Source organism: Mastacembelus armatus, chromosome 16 (genome assembly GCF_900324485.2).
Source record: "Mastacembelus armatus chromosome 16, fMasArm1.2, whole genome shotgun sequence".
Lineage (NCBI taxonomy): Eukaryota > Metazoa > Chordata > Actinopteri > Synbranchiformes > Mastacembelidae > Mastacembelus > Mastacembelus armatus.
This window is the reverse complement of record NC_046648.1, coordinates 10,046,292-10,068,646: the sequence shown is the minus strand read 5'-3', so window position 1 is coordinate 10,068,646 and position 22,355 is coordinate 10,046,292. Positions and strand designations below refer to the sequence as shown.

The 22,355-nt window shown below is 39.4% G+C and overlaps 2 protein-coding genes across 2 annotated transcripts in view; one reads left to right on the top strand and one right to left on the bottom strand.

The window, feature by feature from the left end:
* The window catches only part of cndp1 (carnosine dipeptidase 1), a 54,764-nt gene that overhangs the window by 23,457 nt on the left and 8,952 nt on the right, over window positions 1-22,355 (top strand). The gene's annotated exons all lie outside the window — the stretch shown is intronic.
* taf2 (TAF2 RNA polymerase II, TATA box binding protein (TBP)-associated factor) lies at window positions 122-21,850 on the bottom strand. Its single transcript, XM_026293756.2, has 27 exons — window positions 21,287-21,850; window positions 20,992-21,046; window positions 20,523-20,683; window positions 20,120-20,238; window positions 19,696-19,837; window positions 19,195-19,426; window positions 18,299-18,483; window positions 17,960-18,073; window positions 15,522-15,621; window positions 15,068-15,153; window positions 14,815-14,950; window positions 14,550-14,704; window positions 14,099-14,213; window positions 13,745-13,854; window positions 12,729-12,794; window positions 12,375-12,501; window positions 11,591-11,716; window positions 9,486-9,626; window positions 8,730-8,840; window positions 8,307-8,500; window positions 7,795-7,934; window positions 6,679-6,748; window positions 5,506-5,615; window positions 2,396-2,625; window positions 1,627-1,791; window positions 1,256-1,358; window positions 122-1,172 (listed from the first exon to the last, which is right to left on the bottom strand). Exons 1-27 carry the CDS (start codon window positions 21,334-21,336, stop codon window positions 874-876), a joined length of 3,642 nt encoding a protein of 1,213 aa, XP_026149541.1. The 5' UTR covers window positions 21,337-21,850; the 3' UTR covers window positions 122-873.

Genomic DNA, 22,355 nt, shown 5'->3' with positions numbered 1-22,355 from the left:
TGTTGAATTCTCATGTTCTTTTCATTATTTAAAATCATCGAATCAACCAAAAAACCCACAGTGCCAGAGTAAACCTAGCCATAAATTACTTTGTGGAGCTGGATTCAAGTCAAAACATCAATGAATACAAAAGCATCTTTAATCACCAGTGACCACTGAGAAACAAAAGTACTTTAAAAAAACACACCAGTGTTCCTTGAGTTTCAACTTCACAGTACAGTAGAAATTCTTGTTTAATTTCCATCTGTGAGCAAACAGGGAAAAGTCATTTGCAGGACATTAAGACACCGGAGGCCCATTCCAGACAGAATGGTTAAATCCACACCAAGATCAATCATGCTTCCCCACAGAAGCCACTCTCTGAATGCTGGGATTGAGCTGTGGGGATGAGGCACACCAGCCTGGTGTCTATGCAGGGAAAAGTATATGAGGTTGGCAAACACTGTATTTGACTGTTTGTGGAGAGAGGTGTATGTGGTTGCATGCCCCAGAAGGCCTGGAAGCTGTGTTCAAAGTCCACAAACTCCTGAGGCCATGGGTCTGTGTGTGCGCGTGTGGTGCATGGACACAGGGAATCCTCAGAAGGGTTTATCTTAAATGACACTGCAGCCTCACTACGTTTCCTTTGTAAGTCAACAGAGACTGCTGTTTTTGCTGTTACCATTTATCTGAGGACTACAACACTTCTCAACAACAATTGGCCCAAATGAGTCTTGCTGTGTAACATTAGTAATCAATATTTAGTTAAATGTGACCTGTTTTAGCTTCCATTTTGCATCTCCATAAACACACGCCTGCTGCTGAAAAATGGATGCATCCAATTAGCCCTGACTGAGTCAACAGTGGCTGGAAACTGAACATCTCTGGAGATATTTAATCAGACAGAGACGGCGAACGGAGGGATCTGCCGCTGGCCGGGCTGTTGCTGTAGGCGTGCAGGGCATCCCTCTCTCTGTCCTTCTCCTTGTCCTTGCTTTCATGCTTGTGCTTGTGTTTGTGCTTGTGTTTGTGCTTTTTCTTCTTCTTCTTGTGCTCGTGGTGATGGTGGTGATGGTGGTGGCCGTGCTCGCCACCATGTTTGGAGGATGAAGAGGTTGTCTCTTTAGAGAAGGTTGGCAGCGGCGTCGCAGGCATGGACAACATGGGCTGTTCCACTGATGGTGGCTCTTTACCTAAAAACAGAAAGAGCGTGACGATGTCCCATCAGTGATTTTCTTTAAATATGATACATGAAGTATTGTGTGTATATTCGTACCTGGTGTAGAGGGTCTCTCTAACAGGTTAAGGTGATGGTGAATGAATGCCTGACTATCATGAACAGTCTCCATATCAATATCTTCATCTTCCATCGTGTTAAACTACAACAAGACAGAACTACATATTAATATCGTATGAAAATCAGCTGACATGCATTTAATTATTCCTGAACAAGAGTGAATGGTGACAAACTATTATTTATCTGAGCGTTTGTGGATAATAGAGATGCAAGTAGTAACAAAAAATTGTAGATGATGGTAGAACCAAAGTCCATAAATAACAAACCTAAACACAGTATTTAAGACAGAAGGGCAGAGGAAAGTGAGGAAGGACAGATGTAGAAACAAAACGAAGCCAAAAGTCCTTTACCCTGATCTTGTAGCGCCCTCCTCTCCCATCATCATCCTGTTGCTGCAGTACCTGTCCTGGTTCTGGAGGGGAGCCCAATGGGGTCTCAGCTTTCCGCTTCAGGCCCTGAGGGGGCTGGCCCACCCCACACACCCCTAATGAAATAGGATCTGGCTCTTCATCAACCTGCCCGACACAAGCAAAGAACCCTGAATATCTTTTTACTGTAGCTTACCAATTTTCATTTAGAATTATCCAACATGAATAATTGTATTTGCAGCACATTGAAAATGATTCAGTCTAAGAATTTCACTCTCAGAATCTCTGAGAAGTTTGCAGAAGCTTCATGGGATTTGATAATATCAGTCTGCACTGTAGTAAACCTGGGTCCATGGTGGTCTAATACTTGTTTGATCAGATGTCACAGAGATATAAACATAGCCACAGTAGCCAAAATGATGAATCACTACAGTGATTCTGGGTAGTGATGCAATGAGAATTAGGTACAGCCAAATAATGTTGGCTACACTGCACTGCAGTACCCATAATTACACAGGTCTAACCCAAGACAACATAGTTTTAATGACGTAGTTGCTATCTGTGTGCCATTTGAAAATCATAATGTAGCATTACTAAATCACACACAGTCAAGCAGAAAGAAATAAAGACCACCGAGCAGCTAGCACATGACATCACCACTGGCAGAGATGTCTTTCACGTGCTGCTTTGCTGAAATTACAGAATTCAGGACCAAAATACATCCGGGAGCTGAGAACTTCACATCACTTACAGTTGTGTAGCTCATGCCGACACCATGGATGCCTATACTAGCAGGCGTGTCCATAACAGTACTAATCCCTATTTCAGGCTTGATGGTTGGGTTGAGCACAGCTTTCTTCTCCTTCAAGTTGAGCACGAGGCCCAGTTCTGGCAGTGGAAGGCAGGAAGGCCGAGTCAGACCAAACAATGCGTGGTAGAGATTCACAGCATTGCACCGAAGTCGCCAGTCATGAGAGGTACCTGTGAAAAGCATTACAGTCAGACATCCAGGGGGGTAGTGGGGTGTCCTGATGATATAGTAAACTAAGACACTGTCCATGTCAACATCCCTGAGGATTATTGTGGAATACCATCCCTCCTTTGTTGCCCTTCATTTCCTCTCACCTTGCTGCTGTCTGCTATCAAAACTAGGCCAAACATGTCCCGGGAAATACTTACAAAACACAGATATTCAATTGCATTGTCAAAATTGTATGCATTACAAAATTGCAACCCTCACTGAAGGCACTAAAACAAATGCAAGCATACAAACAGAGAAAGGGGACAGAGTCGAAGTCAAAGGGCAAGAAAGAGACAAGGAGTAACGGGGAGGAAAAGTGAAAAGTGGGAAAATAGATATTAGAGATATTAAGCCACCATAGGCCTGGAGGGCATAGATTTCCAGAAGCAACATCAACCCTGAACACTGCAAGTTCTCTAACCGCACATTCTAGATGACATCCCCACAAACAATATGAGCACAACTAGACACAAAAAAATCATGTCTTAGTGGCACGAGTGGCATCATAATATGATCCATCTGAATAGCAGCGTGTTAAGTTGAAATGAATTAAACACCGAATATTGCTGAAGCTGACAATCCATAAGCCAGGCGCCTAACGCTGGGGGGTGGACTGTGGCTTTGGGAGAAGGTCGAGTAAAAAGTCCAACAGCAGCAGAAAGTACTCTGAGTTTGTGTTCTTACAGCACTGACCTTCAGCCACTGAAACATCATCCTGTGAGTGCAGTGTTTAACACATGAGGGGCTGCGGGTTTTGAGTGGAGAAGAAGAAAACAACCAACATAACATAGTATGTTAAATCACCACATTCTGGCCACTGGGTATTGAAACTGGCAGCAGTCATGCTACCTAACAGCAACCCACATGGACTGACCGAGAAACAAAGGTTCATTCACTAGAAATAATAATCATCAATACCTTGGTGTTCAACTTTAGTGCTTCTTGGTCAACCAATTAAATAACATGTTGCAGTAAATGTAAAATGCAAACCAGAAATATGGAATTGTGAAAATCACAAAAGTTGTATTTGGGATATAAGGGGGTATATATTTAGGTTGGCAGACTGAACTGCCATGGCCTGGCTAGCTAACTGAAAGACATAAAAATGCCTGGAAGAGAAAGAAATAATGAAACCCGAGGACACAATAGAAGGCAGTGCTATGTGTGCGTATTGCCGAGACACTGCACCAAAAAGTAGACCATAATCTTTCCTCAGTACATAACTGAAAGCAAAAGATATCATCAAATTGCTGCAGCTATAATATGGCATCTCACTAGAGCTCTAATTTGGAAAAACACAAGAGTTGCAAAAAATCATTACAGGGAACTGCCAGGGGAAATGTTTCTAATGCAGCTAACTGATCCCAACGAGGACAATGTGCAAAGATCCTGACAGGGTTTCTCTCCTGGCCACATGTCTGAGTGAACTGCTGTTTTATAGGGATGGTTGCAGATAGATATCTGAAAAAAAAAATCTGTTAATCAGTTTGCTTGTGCAAAATCCTCAGGTCAAAGCAGCATTATTCCTGTGAAAAGCAAAATAATGAAGTCAAAATGGGCAAAATTAGCAGTTGATTGTTTCATTCCTCCTTTGGAATTATTAAAGGCAGAACCATTTTTTTTTTTTTTGCCTGCTTTAAAAAACTGGGATCACGATAAAGGGCTAAATAGCGCTCAGACAGGGTCAGGGAGTTGAGCAACAGCAGACTGCTTCAGTAATGTGACAGAAATCTGTCCAGTCAAACACATGTGGTAGGGGAAAGTCATTTATTCAAGTCTTATTTCTGAAAGAAAATGATCCGTTTCCCCTCGTTTTATGTATGAGAAGATTAGAGACAACAATATTAATGACTGAAAGAAAAATGTCAACAGACCATGTATTTATTTTAAGACATTCAAGAACTTTGATTATTTCCTTATTTGGCTTTATTTGGAGAGGATATTGTTGCAATTTTTGTGCTTCTCTCTGTCTAACTGGAGAATAGAAATCACATGAACTGAATAATGGAAAAAAAGAGGTCCCTCAACTCAGATAACAGTACGTCTAGTAAACCAGAGTACTGGTGGTAAGTCAGCTTTTCTTTCATCTCTGTCACTGGAAAACCCTAATGGGTTCTCGGTCACTAAAGCCCTTCGTGCCAGGATACTGAATGTGGTAGCTCACAGAGAAGCCCTAGTGTTTCCAAAGTTCCACATCACAGGGGTGGAGCCAACAGTGCTGCTGGGAAGTGTCAATACTTTAGACACTGTTCAAAAGATGCACTTTAAATCAAGTTCATAGCACTAAAATAACTGGATGGGCTCCTAGCACTTTCTGAAGTCACTGTTTTGAAAACTTTCAGACAGCACCAGTGAAACGTCACCACAGAAGTCTGGAGCCCCAGAGCCATTAGAAAAGAATGAGTAAAGTAAAACAGGCCCCTGTTGTGAAAAATATTCTGCGTTAGTATTTTCGAGTATAGTAGTGAACTGGCACTTCTGGCTTTGCTCGACAGAAAGTAGCCTAATAATGTGAGTGATACTTTTCTTCAGTGGCATAAAGTAGCACACAAACAGCTTCATTATCGCTTTTCTTTTTATAGATCACATTAATTTACTGATGAATCCAAAGAAAGAGTTGTTAAATGCAAGCTTTCTTGTTTTTGTTGCATATACTGTGCAGGCTGTAGAATAGAGAGCACAACTGTACAAGCATTAACTAAACCCTTTTTTGCTTGAGTTGGCATTTATTAGCTTTTATCAAGACTGAGGATTGCTAACTGCCTCAGCAACAAGATGTCATCAAGATCTTAACAGCTTGCCTTTTATAAAGAGCACAGGTGTGTGTGAGTGTGTGTCACCTGAGTTCATGAGCTTCCACAGCTGGTCGACCAAGGCTTCGTTGCACAGAGCAGAGTCTGTTGTCCTGGTGAAAGGTGGATTCTTACACAGCATAACCAGGATCTTATGTCTGATCGACCAACAAACAAGCAAGCACAGTCAAAATTACATTACATTGTATTGAAGAACAGGTGAAGTTGGTCATTTAAATGTACATCACTTATTCAGGTGGTAAAATATACTACAGGAAGATTATAGAAATCCAAAGATTTAATAGGGTTCCCACTTTTTGATTTCTCAGGACACTTTCAGTGACATAAGGCCGGTATGTCACATAAAGAAGAAAGTGTCTTTTAAAGCAGACCAGATTCTTATGCATTACACACTGCCACCCATGTTCATTCTGCTTCCTGACAGCAGGTCAAATATATAGTATTCATAAAGAACTACTGCAATAGAGGGTGTATCTGTGGTTCATTTAATAGCCCACATCTCTGTGGGAGTGTTTCAGCCCAATATTCTCACCCTGCCATTCTAACCTCATCTGGTCCCTGAATATACAGTCATCTTAATTTCTGGTGGCAGCTGTGGAGAGCTGACATTTCACTCTCAGAAAAAGGAAAACAATGTCAAATTTATTTTTCAGGATGGCAACATTTGTTGAGACATTTTGCTATTTTTGTGATTTTCCATGACTATTCCAGACTGGAAAATCACTCTCAAAATGTTCATGGTTTCCATGACACATGGAAAGAACAGGACTGTAGCTACTTTTACCTTTTACTTACAGTGAATCACTTTAGGAAGGGATGTGATGCAGTGTGTGGATAGGAGTCGTATTTTCAACAACTACAATAACTTTCAATGTACAAAGGATGTGTAATTACTGTATTATGTTTCACTTGGAAAAGTGTTTTATGCCAGGGCGCTAATTCAAATAGACACATTTGATTTGCAGGTGTTCTTATTTATTAAGAACTTACAACAGGGTTTTGTACCAGAACAAATGAAGAAAGGCAGCATTGCTATAAGCTGCAGGTTTGCGCTTATGCATGATGTATTTTAAGGTACTCCTATTACATTAATGCTAACTATGGGAAAAGAGCACCATATCAAGTAAACAGCAGCTAATATTTAGCATCAGGAGAAAGCAGGTTTAAAATTTGACTGCTAGGTACAATGTGGTAGCTGACCTGACATAATGGGCTGGGTCATTCTGGACCATGTTGAGCAACCACTGCAGCTCTGCTGCACTTCTTTCAACTGGAAGACAACAAAGAGAGAAAATACACACAACAGACTTTGAAAAACATCCTAGGGGAAACTGAAGAAATAGCCAAATTAAACAGTGCCAGAAAAGATACCTGGCTTCTGATTTAAGGCTCTTTTAACACCATAGCAACTAAAAAAATCTGGATTCTGGCTGGTGTGGGTTATGTTTTAGTAACCAGACACCTATTGTGTGCCTGTACCTCTTTGTTGCTCTAAATGCATGCACCAGCAACAGCTGAGCCTCAGTTAAAGAGCTTGGAGTTATTTTGGTAACAACTTAAAAGAAATGAAAAAACACATAAAGAGCTTCTCAAAGACAATCGTGCCAGGAGAGGAGTTAAACAGAGAACCGGAGTAACAAAACTGCACAGGTGGAGAAGTCATAATATGAGTAGTGTAGGAGAGATACAGAGGGAGAGAGAGACAGGCAGCTTGTGTAAGTGAGAGAGTGCACTATGATGACAGTTTTGAAAATAAAATGTATCAGAACTCAAACTTTATCCACGCTTATAAAACTTGAAAACTTGAAAATTTGAAAGTCCTCGATGTGTCTTGGGAATCTATAAACTAGATGTAGCCTAACAACACAAATGACAGACATTTCACAATAGGAAAAGAATATCAAAAGTAACTAAGTTTGCATACTTATGACTAATTTTTTAAATTTGATTTTATATGGCATTTTCCATGTGGTCTAGTGCATTGTGTTCAAATCTGGGCAGACTGGGGCCTTTCTGAGTTTGTATGTTCCCCCCATGCCCCTGTGGGTTCTCTCCAGGTACTCTAGCTTCTTCCCACAGTCCAAACACATGCAGGTTAGGCTACCTGGTGACTGAATTGTCTATAGGTGTGAATGTGAGTGTTTGTCTGTCTCTATGGATCAGCCCTGTGACAGACTGGTGACCTCTCCACTCACCGGATGTCAGCTGGGATTGGTTTCAGCCCCCTTGTGACCCTCTATAGGCTGGTATAAATAATGGCTGACTGGAAGACTTAAAACATTTAGTAAAGCTAGCCCCTTATGCTAAATATTATACCTCTTGTAAAGTCCACCAGAGCCTCCAATGCAGCGATGCGAACGTCTACGAAGTGTCCATACTCGGCGTAGGACTTGAAGAGTGATGGGTCACTGGGAATATGACCATTCTTCTGGAGCTGACGAATTGCTCTCAGACAACTGGGGAGAAGGGGATGATAGTAAAAATTAAGCATATTAGGGCTGAATAATAATCTTAGTAAATATTCCAGTTTTTTTTAGACTATTATTCTAATTGCAAGTCCCTGTTCTTCTGTTATTCATTGCAAACAAGATAAGATGAAAGTTACACTGGCTGCCATTATCGATGTATAACTTTATATGAATTTCCTTATAGAAGTGGCTCCTGTGGTTGGAGTGAGTGAGGATCACTAAGTGAACGTCATCTGATCAGATGGAAACTAGCTAGAGCTTTACTCTGTTTTAGAGCAATAGTCATGTAATTGTTTTTTGTGGTACCAGAAGTAAAGCATTTTAGGAGAAAGTCCTCAAGCATCGCACAGTTCACTCCACCTGACAGTGATGGTGTTTCTGAAGCTAGGCAACAGTTTCTCCATGTTGAGGAATCGGGTGATCTCCTCCAAGATCAGACGCACATCCGCATTTAAGTTGTCCACTGTTCTCACTTCATTGTTGATGCTGATTGCTGGAGTCAGAGAGTTGGTCAGTGCTTCAATCAGATCTGCACGGTAGTAGTTATCTGAAAACTGAAGACAGGTAAGAGGAGCAGGACAAGAAATTAAAATACCTTCTGATGGATGCTGATCATTGGAACAAAAAAATTTACTACTGGCAACTTTCAAACAAAAAGTTTTAAACAAACAGTTTTTTAGGTTTTTAATATGCCAAAAGAAGTATTTTAACCATTCAAGGTCCTGATGCAGATGAATAATAGATTATGTTTGTTACTAGCTTAGAGTGAATATGTGTCTTTACCTTGTTTTTTCTGTTGTCATTGTACTTGATGAGGTCAAGTATAAAATTGAGCACATCTTTGGGACACAGGTTCTGGACATCTCTGAGTAACGCCATGGCAACAGGCATTGTCTGATAAAGACAAAACAGCAATTAGATGATATGATAAGGCTGTAAAAAAATGTAAAAGACATCATTTGAGCCCAATAATAGAATTTTGAGGGTAATATCAAATATTTGAGAGTTTTAAAGATGCAGTGACTTATTACTTGATATTTACCTTTTAACGTAAACATTTTAGACAAAGATGTTCTGAACAGGACATTTATTGCTGAAAAACAAACTCAGGGCTCCTTGTATAGTTAGAGTTCTGTGTTTACAGTCATTTACAGAATGTCTTGCTGTATCACCCAGCTTCTTCACCCAGCCATGCTAGCTGGACGGCCACTTCTAAGGAGAGCATGCACAGAACTACATCATTGACATTTACATTTACAGTCTTACTGTGGACTGATGAATATCTAAAGTCTCTAAGACTACTTTGTAACCCTTTCCAACCTGTTGGCATGACAGCTCTAACTCACACCTCCAATTTGGAACAACTGACTTTGCTATCTCCTGACTTCATCTCGTTGATACCATTAACTTAGGAGTATACACACTTTCAATGAGACTTTGAGTTTTCAGACTTTTGACAATGGCTTGGTGGTGATAAATGCTATTGAAGCTATTAGTGAGAAACAACATGTGTCTGCCACTGCATTTTCTTTGATGTACCTTTTGCAGGAAGTAGCTCTGGAAGTTGATAAAGTTGTTGGTCTTGACGATGTTGGGGCAGCTCTTACAGCAGAACATTCTGGTAAACAGGGACTTCATAGCTGGCGGGCCCTGCCACGTGCTGACCATGGCATTGGCTATCTGCAAGTTTTATATAAAGACACAAAAACAGATGAACACAACTTTGCTACAGCTGCTTTTGTTCAGCTCTGTTCAAGTTGCCACATGTAGATGACAGAAACCATCAGCTGTCCTCCATCTGCTGCTGTTACAGTCAAATAGAGACAGGAAGCAATTAAATATTCTACTGCAAAAGATGAAAAGTAAAAACAGAGACGTATACAGTAGTCACTTGAAAAATGCTGTGCAGCAGACAAATGATAAGTTACGAATGTTATAACTCCCATAACATTTATTGTCATTCCAACATGTCACACAAGCTTATAATTTTTGTGGTGAGAAATTAACGAAAGTAAAAGGCAAATGCTCACAAAAGTAGCATGTGAGATTTCCACACGTATGAAGACAAGTGGTTCCAGTGGTCTTTGAGTTCTAACAGGATATTGGGGGATTTATGTTAATGTATATAGGGCAAAAGGTCACTGACACAGGATGTTGTCATTTGGTTGGATAAATAAAGAAGGGGGATATACACTGGAATGTTTCTGTATGCGTATGCACATATTCATGAACACATCCGTATTTTTGTGTCAGTGTTTTTAACATGAGTGCTTTTGTCAGTTTTTATGTGCACTCACCCCCAACCAATTTTCAAACCCAGGCTGTTCCTTCTTCCTTCCCACATTTTCTACCAATAACATATAGGCAAATGCCAACCCAGCCAAGTCCATCCAGAGGGGTTAAAGTCAGTTATATATTTTACTTTGTGGTCAATGTGGGTATGCAAGTCTTTAAGTGCTTATGTTTATGTGCATGTCAGAATATGTGTATGTTTCTGTGTATGAGCTTGTATGTCAATCTGTGTGTGTATGTGTGTGTGTGTGTGTGTGTGTGTGTGTGTGTGTGTAATACTCATGGCAGTAGTATATACCAAAGGCCATTAAGATGGAACCTAATGAAAGAAGTGAAGTGCAGCCATTTCAACCTCAACTTCGTTTATCATGTTGTAAAAATATTGGTTCAGGTGGAACTTGAGTGGCTAAAATCCAGGGGGGTAGAGTTTGAACAGACCAAATCCAGAGCGTAGAGAATTTCCTGTAGTGACAGAACAGGACTATTTAGTCAACTGAGCTGTAAGTGCAGCAAGGGTTAAACTGCTGGGTGGCCTCTCTGGATGTAAAATTATATGTTGTTCTTATACTGTAGCCCCTTCACAATATTGTTTTCACTAAAGCTTTTGTAAAAATGTTGATTTTATTTACCAAAATACTACTGGAATAGAGGAACACAACCTTTGCACTGGACACTGTCACCTACCATTAAAAGTGAAAGTAACTGAAATTTCTGACACAATTTCAAAACAGAGCTGAGTTATGCTAGTTTCAGTGATTCAGCAGAAAAGCAACTTTACCTTTCTTCTTTTTGTTCTACTCACTGTGCCTCCATCATCTTGACCTCCCAAACTGTCATTCTTTTCTCATCAAATGAGAAAAGTAGCTTGTTATAATATCTTGTTATAACAAGAAAATTGGTAAAAGTTTAGGCTTTTCCATTGTTGCCTAAACAGTTATTAAAGGGCCAGACACTAACTTACATCATTGTGAGAGATGTGCCATACATGTTATGGAAAAAGCAAGTGTGTGACAATGACACTAATTGTGTCAGGCTGAAGTCAAAACTATCTTTGCATCAAGTGGAAATTAATTGTTTGCAAGTATAAAATAAAGCTTTAGTGACACCCATGGTAGCTGTAACTATTAAATGTGTGTGTAAGTGACAGATTCCAGAATCATTCTCAGATGGTGTGTGGTGAATTGACTCTGGGTCATAGGAGGGCACTTTCTAGTGTCGCATGTTAATTGAAAAATTCTTCTACCTTAACTATGACAAACTCTTGCCCTTTATTTTGTAAAAATCACTGTACAAACTTGATATACTCCAATGTTGTGGAAGTAACAAAAACACACATGCACACCAACACTTACCCTGGCCAAACAGAAGCAGGCCTGCATGCGGACTTTGTAGAAACACTGTTCTTGCTCAAGGATATCTGTTAGAGCCAGTCTGGAGGCAGGAGTTGGGAACTTTTCCAGTGCTGAGATGGCTTCCTCCTAGAAAAGAAAACCTATCTGATGAACATCAAACCAGAAGCTAAAAAAGGGGTTCAACAGCACTTCAGATCTAGTGCAGAATCTGCTTACTAAATCCAAATCCATTCAAGTGCCTCATCAAATGTTATTACACTTACCTTGGAACATTTGCAAGAAGCTAGAGTCTAAAAGAACTCCAACTCAAAGGTGTCTAGTCAGATTTTACTTGCTGATAAGGCAGAAGCACTACACAGCCTAATTAATACTCATGACCTGTACCCACGACCTGAAAATGAAAATGGTGGCAGTACACAGGGTATGAAATGTAAATTAAATGCATCTGATTTTAACCAGCTGAAAACGTGGCTCTGTAACAAACGCCTTCGATTGCTCTGGGCTAAAAAACAGTGAAGACAGATGAAAGTTTCTTTTGCACTGGAACTAACAAGTCTAATTATTTTAACAACTGAGGACTGGAATCTAAAATGGAATCACCTATCGGAAACTGTCCCTACTGGAATTACACATTAAAAATGTAGTGATCCGTTGTAGCTGCAGATAAACAAACAACAAAATGCAGGTCTGTGTGGTTGTAAAAGAAAGTAGGTGAGTTTAAGGATTTACAAATGTTGAAAGGCGAAAGCCATCATAAAAACCTGCACTTGTGTCAATAGCCTACCTGTGCAACCACATCCCGCTCATAGCGCAGCTGATATTGCCACATAAAGTCAGCCTGTTCAAACTCCACCTTCCTCAGAATGGACATGTCTGGGTCAATGCGGATCCAGAGGAGAGGGGAGTCAGCACTGCAGAGGACATAGAATAGGAAAGAAATGTGAACTACCTCACCTCTCCCATGGAAGCTATGTCAAACCTCTAGTGCTTTCACACATCTAATCTTAACAAGGTATTAATGATATGAATCGTGGATTTGACAACCAAGCATCTTGAGGCACTATTTGTTGCAGCTACAATGGTCAAGTACGTTTTAAAAACTGACAGACAGCAAACAGTGACAGCAGTAATGTCTTACTCCATTGCTGATAAGTCCATGTCAACCTCCTCTCCATTCATCAGAGGAATCTTCTTTTTCTTGTTTCTGTGAAAAGAAATCAAAAGAAAAATCTGTTAACGACCAAAACCTAAAGCTGAACATGAAGGAATTTTCTCTTTGAAAATCTGTGACTCACATTTCAGTTATAATGAAATATAGACAATGAAACATAGGAGGGAAACCCTGAAGCTACAATAGAGTCACCTAGAAAACATCATGTCAGCTTCTCTGACACAAGTTCACTCATTGCTTTGGGGAATGTAATGGTTCCAAGAAAACTCCACAGGGTCTCTTTTAATTTGAATTTCAAGATGAAATACTTATTTTAGGAATGAATCCTTTCAAACCTCACTGAGCAGACAGCAGACAGCTTTATCTGATGTCAGTCCAAACTCACTCTAAGACACGGGCATGAGACCTGTATCACCCTTAACCCCCCCATTTAGGCTTCATGTCCAGATTTCCAGTGGTGTATTTAGTGAATTTCTAAAGACAGCTAAAGTCTATACAGGACAGACTGTTTTTTTTAGCTGCTGTGTCTTTCAACCTGAAAATTCGCCCCATATGCATGTACGCATGCACCCACACACCCACACACATTGAAAACAGACTTTTCTTCTGTAAAATTCTGATTAATCAAATTGATTACTTATACTCTTTTGTTGCAGCCCTAGTAAAAGCAATTCACAATGCAATGTTTTAGATTTTGTGACTTTCAGGCAAATAAACTCAGGACTCTTCACTCTTTTTCCAGTTATATTTTTCATCATTGAAAAGTTCTTAAAAATAGTATTCAAATATCATCCTTGTGTTGTTCTCATGAGGCCAATATCGTGTATAGTCACACTCCTGGTATATAACAACATATTTCAACTATATATTACACCATAGTGTAGTATAATGAAAGATAAAGTTACATTTAGTGTAATATAATAAATAAATGTATACAAACTAAAATACAGAGTAATCATGAGAAAATGAAACTGTGTATTTACCGTCTGCTCTTGGAGTGGCAGGGGATATCATGTTTGAGGCTGTTCTCCTCTATCTGCAGCGTGTGGTTGAAGGACCCATCCAGCTCTTGCACTGTCACCTTGATGGGGCCCTGCAGGGAAGTATGCATAGGATTAGTTTAACAGAAAGGATTATGATTATCTAATAGAAAGCTCAGATCCAGGTGCAGTGAGGCAATGAATTGAATCTGTTTTTTGATAATAATAGTTCTTTTAGCCTTTTTTGGCATGTAATCTTTTCCATTGCCATCTTCATCTATCTGCTAAAGTCATGGCTTTTCTTCTAAACACAGACAGACAACAGACTCATTCCACATGCAGCATATTAATGCTCACCACATATTTCTGAGTTCCAGATGATGTGTAGTCCTGACGGATCTCCAGCTCCAGCACATTCCTCTTCCTGTTGAAGGCAAAACTGCCAAAGAATTTCACCACACCACTTTGATCACTGGATAACAAGGGTTAAGACTGAAAACATATGGAAATAACAAAGAACAGTTGCAGAAACCACAGACTGTTTAGAATCACAATTAAAGGTAGTGATGTCTAGCAAGTTACAGCTTACAATATTTATATTGTAGTACATTCTTTAGTAAGTGAATTTTCAATTGGTGTGGGCATAATGTTTTTAACTAATAAACCTAATATTAGTTTCATTTCATACAAGTGCATAAATTGAAGTGGATGCATGACAGCAGAGGACAATGAAACCATGGATAAGTCATATGAACCAAATCGCAAGTTTAAAATAAAGTCAAACTGAGCTCCATTAGATAGAGGATACACCCATTGTTTGATGAGTGGGCCTATGTCTTTGCCAGAGACATTGGAGATGGACTTGAGGAAAGCATGTGTAGACAGAAGCATCTGGCTCCACATGTGACTCTGATACTTTTGGGATGAGGCTGTACTGGCCAGGCTTAGAAGCTTGTTGAAAACCTAAAGGAGACCAGCATAGCGGTCAACAGCAAAAAGAAAGAATTGAAAGTCTAAAGCACTTTTTAGTTTGACGTTACACAGAAAAGACAAGAAAATTCTGGTTTTCTCACCTGCAACATGAACTCCATGCTGATCCTGTTTTCTATGAGCCTCATCACCAGGTGGGCTTTACACTGGAACATCTTGTAGTACTCCCAGGACAATGTGTGGGGGTGCTTAATGGAGAAATGAAGGTGGGGTGTCGGACTGGAGAGAAACAGGTAGTGCAATCATTGATCCAGAGAATTACTTATTTCACACTTCACACACCCCCACTAGATTACTGCAAGTCAAAAGGGTCCAAGTAGAAAATGTATATATTACTTGTCTTTCTCTTTGCCTCCACTAAAGGTTGGGTGCAAGAGCACTCCTCCCATCTTCAATTCATATTCCACAATCTTGTCCAGCTCCTGTTAATAAACAAAATTTATTAACAATTACAAAAGCTCAGTAAAAATGAAATTATTAAATTTCTGTTTTGCATAAAGCTATTCTGTTTTTATCATGCAGGCAATTTGTGGGGCTGCAATTAATAATTACTGCCATTACTGATTAGCCTTCCAATTATTTTGCCAGGTAATCATTTATTTTAAAAATGCCAGAAAATAGTAGAAGGTGGTTGCCTTAACTTCCCAGTGTCCATGTACTGTATTCGTTGCAGCACCTAGGCAGTTATTACTTGCTCTGCCCTTTCAGTGTTACAAAAGGATCAGCCTTTAAAATATAACAACATGGTCTGACTCCAAAACTGGCAACAGGTATGTAATTCAAATTTTACCTCTTTGATCCAATGTCGATACTCATTGACTCCAAAGGTTTTCTTCAGGTAGAGGCCATAGATGTAACCTGAGATTCCCTTCAATACCCACTCATCAGCCCTACAGAAGTAACATGTCATATGTGAAAAATGTGAAAAATGTCCAAAAACACAGCATGAGAGAAAATAAAACCTTCAGACGCTATCATGACCAAATCTGTCTACATCTCAGTTGACATTTATTCAGAATAAACCCTGTTTATTTTTCCATTAAACATAAACATAAAATAGCAAAGTCTTGTTTTTCAAAGCTTACAAGCAAATTTTAATATTTATCAATATAGTTTCACAAATTTAGAAAAGAGTAGCTTTTCTTTTTCTTGCACCTTCTCTTGACTACTGAGCACAGGCTGTTTTCAATTACAGGGACCAGTTAACCCCCACTCTCATTAACTGTGAGCATTCAGTACCCAGTTTTGGTAAAATCAAAGAGATCTGACAGACTTTGCTGAGGTCTTTTCTTACACAACAGCCAGCTCAACAACTTAAGCAAAAGCCCAACATCTGATGTGTGTTTTAGAGGATGGACATAAGAAAAGAGCAAAGGAGAGGAGGAGAGTGGGGGATAACGAGGTAAAGGAGGGACATCCAAAAATTCTTCATGCACAGTAATAGGAGCTGTTCTGTTTTTGTTAACTGCAGTCCCTCTACTGAATAAGGTCTAGATGAAGTTCAGCCATCAGCCCTGAGCGCATGCCCACAAATGCTAATTCCAGAAAACAGTCAAACATAGCTGTAACAACAGGCAAACCAAAGTAATTACCGTAAATTAATCTAGTTTTGCCAAACCTTCTCAAGTTTCTCAATCTGTGACCTTGATATAGTCTTTCCATGATAAAATGTCATAAAGAACAGCTATCACTGGCAGGGGTTATGACTTCAGCCATTTCTTAGTAATTGTTATTTAACCAGCAACACTAAGAATCCTGAATAAACATTTGGAATTTGAGCTTGTGTTTTTAGAAGACATAGTTCCCATATAAAGTATTCCCCACTTGTATGGAATTTCCTGTCCAAATACCTTTTGAATATCTCTGTGAACTTTTTGTCAATGCCACTTGGCTGCTATGTTTTCTCCAGAAATCTGAAGTTTTAGTAAGGTGACTTTTCTAGACAGGAGTGATTGAAAAAATCTAAAGCTTATTCCAACAAAACACCCTCAATAAAGCTGCGCATGTTGATTTTTAATTGTAATTCACAAAGTATTTACGAGCTCGTCTGTTATGCTGAAATTCTTGTTACCATTTTTGTTTGATATACCCTGTGTTGTTTTTTTAACCTGTTGAAAGGCAGGAGCACTAGAGTGTTATAAAGGTGCTGCAGGAGTGTTAAGGTCCTTTTGTTGGCCCCCTCGAACTATTTTCTCAGTCTCTCACACGCAACAACCACACTGGCTAAGTTGCCAAGCATTAACACTAGGATCCAAAATACTGGTGAATAGAGTCAGTCAGGCTACTGCTGGCCTGACTCCTAATACTGACAAAAAAGTTTCTGGAGCAAATCATTCATCATCAGCCTTGTATGCAAAGTTCCGAGGGCTAAATGTTAACGTACTTCTCAAAAAGACCTGAATAAAACAATGAAACTGCATGAGCCTGAGCTCCATTAAAAGTGATTCGTACATTGTGCGAGTCTGCTTCATACAATAATGACAGCCTTTTTGTATGAGCATTTAAGGGTGTATGTAACATATCTTCACATGATACCTGAAGTCACAAAGATGCCTAGTTCATACAACACACTGTCAAATGACATGTAAAGGCAAAGTCTTTTAGAACTGCTCCACACTTGAAGGTGACATGCTGTCATTGAGACAGTAGAGAATAGTACTAATGGAGATAAGACCACACGCTTTTGGACAGTCTGTTCTTAAAGACATTTATGGTGTTGTACTCAGTCCCAATAAAACTGACAATAGCAACTGTGCAGAGAATCAGAAAAGGAGATAATGTCGCTGGTTTAATGCTCCAGCAATGGATTCAGAGATGCATGACCAAGAAAGACAAATCTGCCTCAAGACATATAGGATTATAGAGATAGATGTGTATGTGTCCAGAAAAAAAAAAATTGCTTGTTCGAAGTATATTAGCTCTTCACTTCATATGAATACCTTTAGTAAAGCACCTTTCAGCTGTAGGATGTTGCAAATTTCACAATCAGCCACAACGACTATGTTTTGTTCCACTAACAAGCTTTATATTTTGGTTGTTGCTTTGATTTTATTTTAATTTGCACCATATTCTGTGATTCACAAACATTCTTCTGAGTGAGTCTCTGCACAGCCAATGACAGTCTTCAATAGCTGGAGGCTCTAAATGGTAAATCTGACTAGTGGGTTAGATGTTATGTCTCAGGTTGTATGTTTTAGCTTTGCTACATTACCAAAACTGAAGTCTCACCATGACATCCTGGAAATGAAACAGCCAAAGAACTGCTGGGCCAAGGCCTGGGCCAGACAACGGCGAGTCTGTGGGGTCTGATCTATGATCATAGCACTGTGTAGCAGGTTGGTACTGAAAGACAGAAGCAATAACTAAAATTAAAAGTGTGAATATAGTAGGACTATAGCCTGCATCCATGACAGTTTACTGTAAATTATCCTAAGTATCATAGTCCACATTTCTATGTGCACAGACATGTACATAAGTACAGAAATCAACCAATCAGGTCCTGACTTGAAACAACAGGGGACTGGAGAAACAATATACTACTAATACATACTATCTCATCTATCTTACCTGAAGATGCTCATGGAAGCATAGGAAGACACTTGTACATAGGCCTCGTCCACAAACACAGTCTTAAAGCAGGAATAAGGGTAGCGGCATGTCAGGATCTCTTCATAAAACTCAAAAATCTCATGCAGGTAAGACATGGAGTGTTTGAGCAGTGGCAGCAGCTGTGGCAGGCAGAAATGGGTCACCTGAGAGGGGCAAAACCAAATGCAAGATTATGATTAAAAATTAGGACCTATTATTGTTCAAGTAGCTTGAAGTAGCTAACTCTCTAGTAAGAGAACAACAACAGCAATCTGTCTTCTCTGGCGCTGACAATGGTGTTCCATTGTTACTTCATTTACCTGGCTGTACATACATCCCCTGGTAATTAAACCTATTTAACTACACTGTGCCATAGAAGGTCATTTTGAAATGAAGAAAACCTGAAGCTCAATACTGCTACCTTGTGTTGTACAGTATGTGTGCTTGTATGGACATCTAGTGATCATTAACAGAAAATACTAACTGTATTCTTAAATTACAATAAAATAATTATTACAATAGCTGACGCTTTTACGTACATGGCTACAACAAACTGTGTGGCATTTTATGCTCGACAAATTACATAAACATTTAACAGATTTCTTTTTAATGTTTGTCTTTTTTAATTTTATGTCAAATAATAACTCAGTGCATTCAAAATGAATGGAAATGTAATAACTAATTATTTCAAAGAGTTATTGAGTTATTGGTTTCTTTAAATTATTCGTTTTGATACTGAAAACACTGGCCAGAAATTTTAGGTAATATTGCCCTTACTATTTGATTTCCTAAAAGTAAACGCAAAAAAGCAATATAGTGTTCTTTTTCCAATATCCCAAACTACCTAAGCAATACCATCCTTTAAACTCACCCACCTCATGCATGTAGGGGTCTACAAGGATTTCAAAAGGCCCCACAGCCAGGGAGATGTTAGGGGCAGCTGTGGGGATGGGGAGGACATAGTGAAAGGTCTTCTTTCTCATGTCATGTGTATAGATGGTCTCCACCAGATCACCGCAAGACACTGCCACCATGGAAGCATCCACAGTGAACTCCAGCTTCCATGTACATAGTTCTGAGTAAGAGTCCACGCAAGGAAACCAGAATCTGGGGGAGAAAACAAACTCATGAGCACGGGCAAAAAAAGACTACAATGACTAATGCTGATAGCCACAAGAAATTTCAAAAACAACAGTTCACACAATATGTACATAGATGAATTTATTTATTTATTTTATGGAATTTAGGGGGGGGGGGGTATAGTTATATAGTTATAAAATAACTGCAATTTTCCACAATAGGCCAGCTACTAAAAACAAGGTATTTTATTTGAATTAACTTTTGTAAAAACAGGATTTGTAAGCTCATTTTGATACCTGGTGGAGTTCTGGTACCCAAAGGAAAACACATGAGCTCCTCTCTCTGCCATGCTGCCCTCCACATCAGGTACAACAAAGTGGAGACCCCCTTTTGGCTGGTCCAAGGAAAATTCAATGTAAACCTTAAAAACTTTCAGATCTGGAGACACAAAATATGTGGACATTAGGTATCATATATGTTGATACATTGCAGATTAGATTCCTTTAGACAGTCATAGTTTAAATGTCATCGCAGTTATCCTTATGTGACCACATCAACCCATGTCAAAAGGAAAAACTATAATTTCGGAATTTTACACCAATCTTGTGATAATTTGGAATTTTCATTAACAAAATTATTACTTTCTAATAGTGTAAATGCTTAATTTTACATTACCAACATGGCAAAAAAAATTTTACTTCTCCATGCTTTGCCTCCTACCATCTCCTTGTTTCCAGAGTTCAGACGGAACTTTGATGACCAGCTCCCCATGTCCTGCATCAGGGTCCACAGCACTCACTGCTGCTGTATAGGCACTTGAGAAATAGTTGAGGTTCCTCCTATGCAGTCACACACAAGACATTTAGAAAATAGGATAATTATTGCCCCAATTATTCTTCTATTTAAAGCTGACACACAATGATATTCATAAAAAATGCCCATGTCATATACAAGACAACTAAAAAACATTTACTCTCTAATGCTTTCTTTACTTGCTAAATAACACCTATAAATTTCTTACCCCACAACTCAGTATCACAAAAAAACGTATTTTCCAGTTTTCTCAACACTAATCTGGTATGCACAGTTCAAGAGGAACATGGTGGTATCCTGATATACTCACTGCTTGGACTCATGATGGCACACTTCTAGTGTGGGGTCATTATAAATGAATGGGGCTTCAAGTTCGTTGACCCGAACCCTATAAATGCGGCATTGTTTACTGTTTAGCTTGATCCTGTTCAAGTTGACCACTGTGGGGAAAATGGTCAGCTCAACATAGCCCTAAAGGACATAACAGAGAAGAAGAAGGTGGTGGTAAAGGATTGCAATAGTCAATGGTAGCTCAATTGATTTTTATTTTCTGAAAATCTGTTCCAAATACAATTGCAGCAAACTCTTATCACATCCTTGTGACTTAAGTTTAACATTACTTTGTAGGGCTCTAACACAATAACGGGCCTAAATCTGATACATTGTTTATGCCTAGTATCTAGCAAATACAACTTCTGAATTATAGGATTTCACCTGAGTCAACATATACTGCAGTGTGGTGTTTCTGGTACAGCTTAGCTAACATTACTGTTACTCACAATGACAGACTTCCTCTGGAAGTTGATGTTGTTGATGCACACCACCTGGTGGGTCGTGAAAGCAATGACAGAAAAACCACGTCAATATGTGATGTTAATCTGTACGTTGTATCATATACTCCCTCTAATTCAATAAGCACAAATATTTTCACATCGCTTTGTAACGTTACGGTACGCGTGCTAACGTTAATCAATAGCTAAAGTTACTGTTTTTAAGCTAACGTTAGCCAACTGGTATTGACTTCACACCGTGTCATTCATTTCACCCTAAGAGAATTAGTCAAAAAGTACTTATAATTTAAATGGTCGTGGGCTCTCAAATCCTTTATCCTTCTTCCTGTTCATCTTCGTTAATTAGTTGTGGTGGGTTGGCTGGAGGTCGAGCATCCCAGGATCCCGGGTCCGTCAAGTTTCTGTCTTACCAGCCGTGTTGGGCTACTTCGCTAGCGTCACATTCAACAAACTCGTACATTAGCCAGACTGCAAAAGGTACACTCGGATGTACAGTGACACTGGCAAAAACTGAAAACCAGAACAACGAGGCCGGGACTCAAACGCAGCAATGAGCACTAAGATAAGCTAACGTTACTAGCCTCTGTATAACGACCGCTGTATCTTCCATTGGTAACTTCTCCCGAAGCTTACAGTTGGGTGTTACGTTACAATGTTGTTATTACAATTACAGTGACCGTATCCATATATTTGACCCGAGCATAATTAACACTTCGTACTATACAGAAGACTCATATCCACATCCATATGGTGCCCGCAACAGTCTCCGTGCGCCAAAACAACCTAATACATCCCATCTAAAGCTCCGGTGATATCACTGTGGATGAACTGCAGGGTATTCAGCCATTTTGTTTGTAACCTTTGACCTCCCGCGTAAAAACGGTTACAAAAAGAATTGTTTCTATATTATGAGGACAAACACCAAAATAATCACACGGCTATTATATATTATCTATAACTCTATGTAACTCTTTATAAGGTAAATGCAACAAAATTAGATTTATCTTTATTTGAAAAGTACACGACGCGTTACGCGTCAGAGTGGGGCGGAGACTTCCCCTTCTACGGAGAAGTGCATGAGCTCCGCGGGAGCGCGCAACAACCAGGTCAAGCAGAGACTATGAATGAAGTACTTTTACCTGCACTCACTTTGTTTGAATGGACTTTGACTTTAGACTGTCAACAGGATTGGAAATGTGTGCCTTTTGAGTTGAATGGCAGGAGGAGTTCCTCCTTTTTAATCAAGTTGGATGGGAAACCTGATGGGAAATCAATGATAGCTTGACAAGTTAATACATGAAAAACATAAGCACAAAAAATAAATAAATGAAAGAAGGAATCAAGGAAAACAA

Coding starts and splice junctions, on each gene's coding strand:
- taf2 (XM_026293756.2), bottom strand. CDS start 21,336: ATGAACAGGAAGAAGGATAAAGGATTTGAGAGCCCACGACCATTTAAA. Junction 9,627..11,590: donor CCTGCTTCTGTTTGGCCAGG/GTAAGTGTTGGT, acceptor TAAAACTTGCAG/ATAGCCAATGCCATGGTCAG. Junction 1,359..1,626: donor GAGGGCGCTACAAGATCAGG/GTAAAGGACTTT, acceptor GTCTTGTTGTAG/TTTAACACGATGGAAGATGA.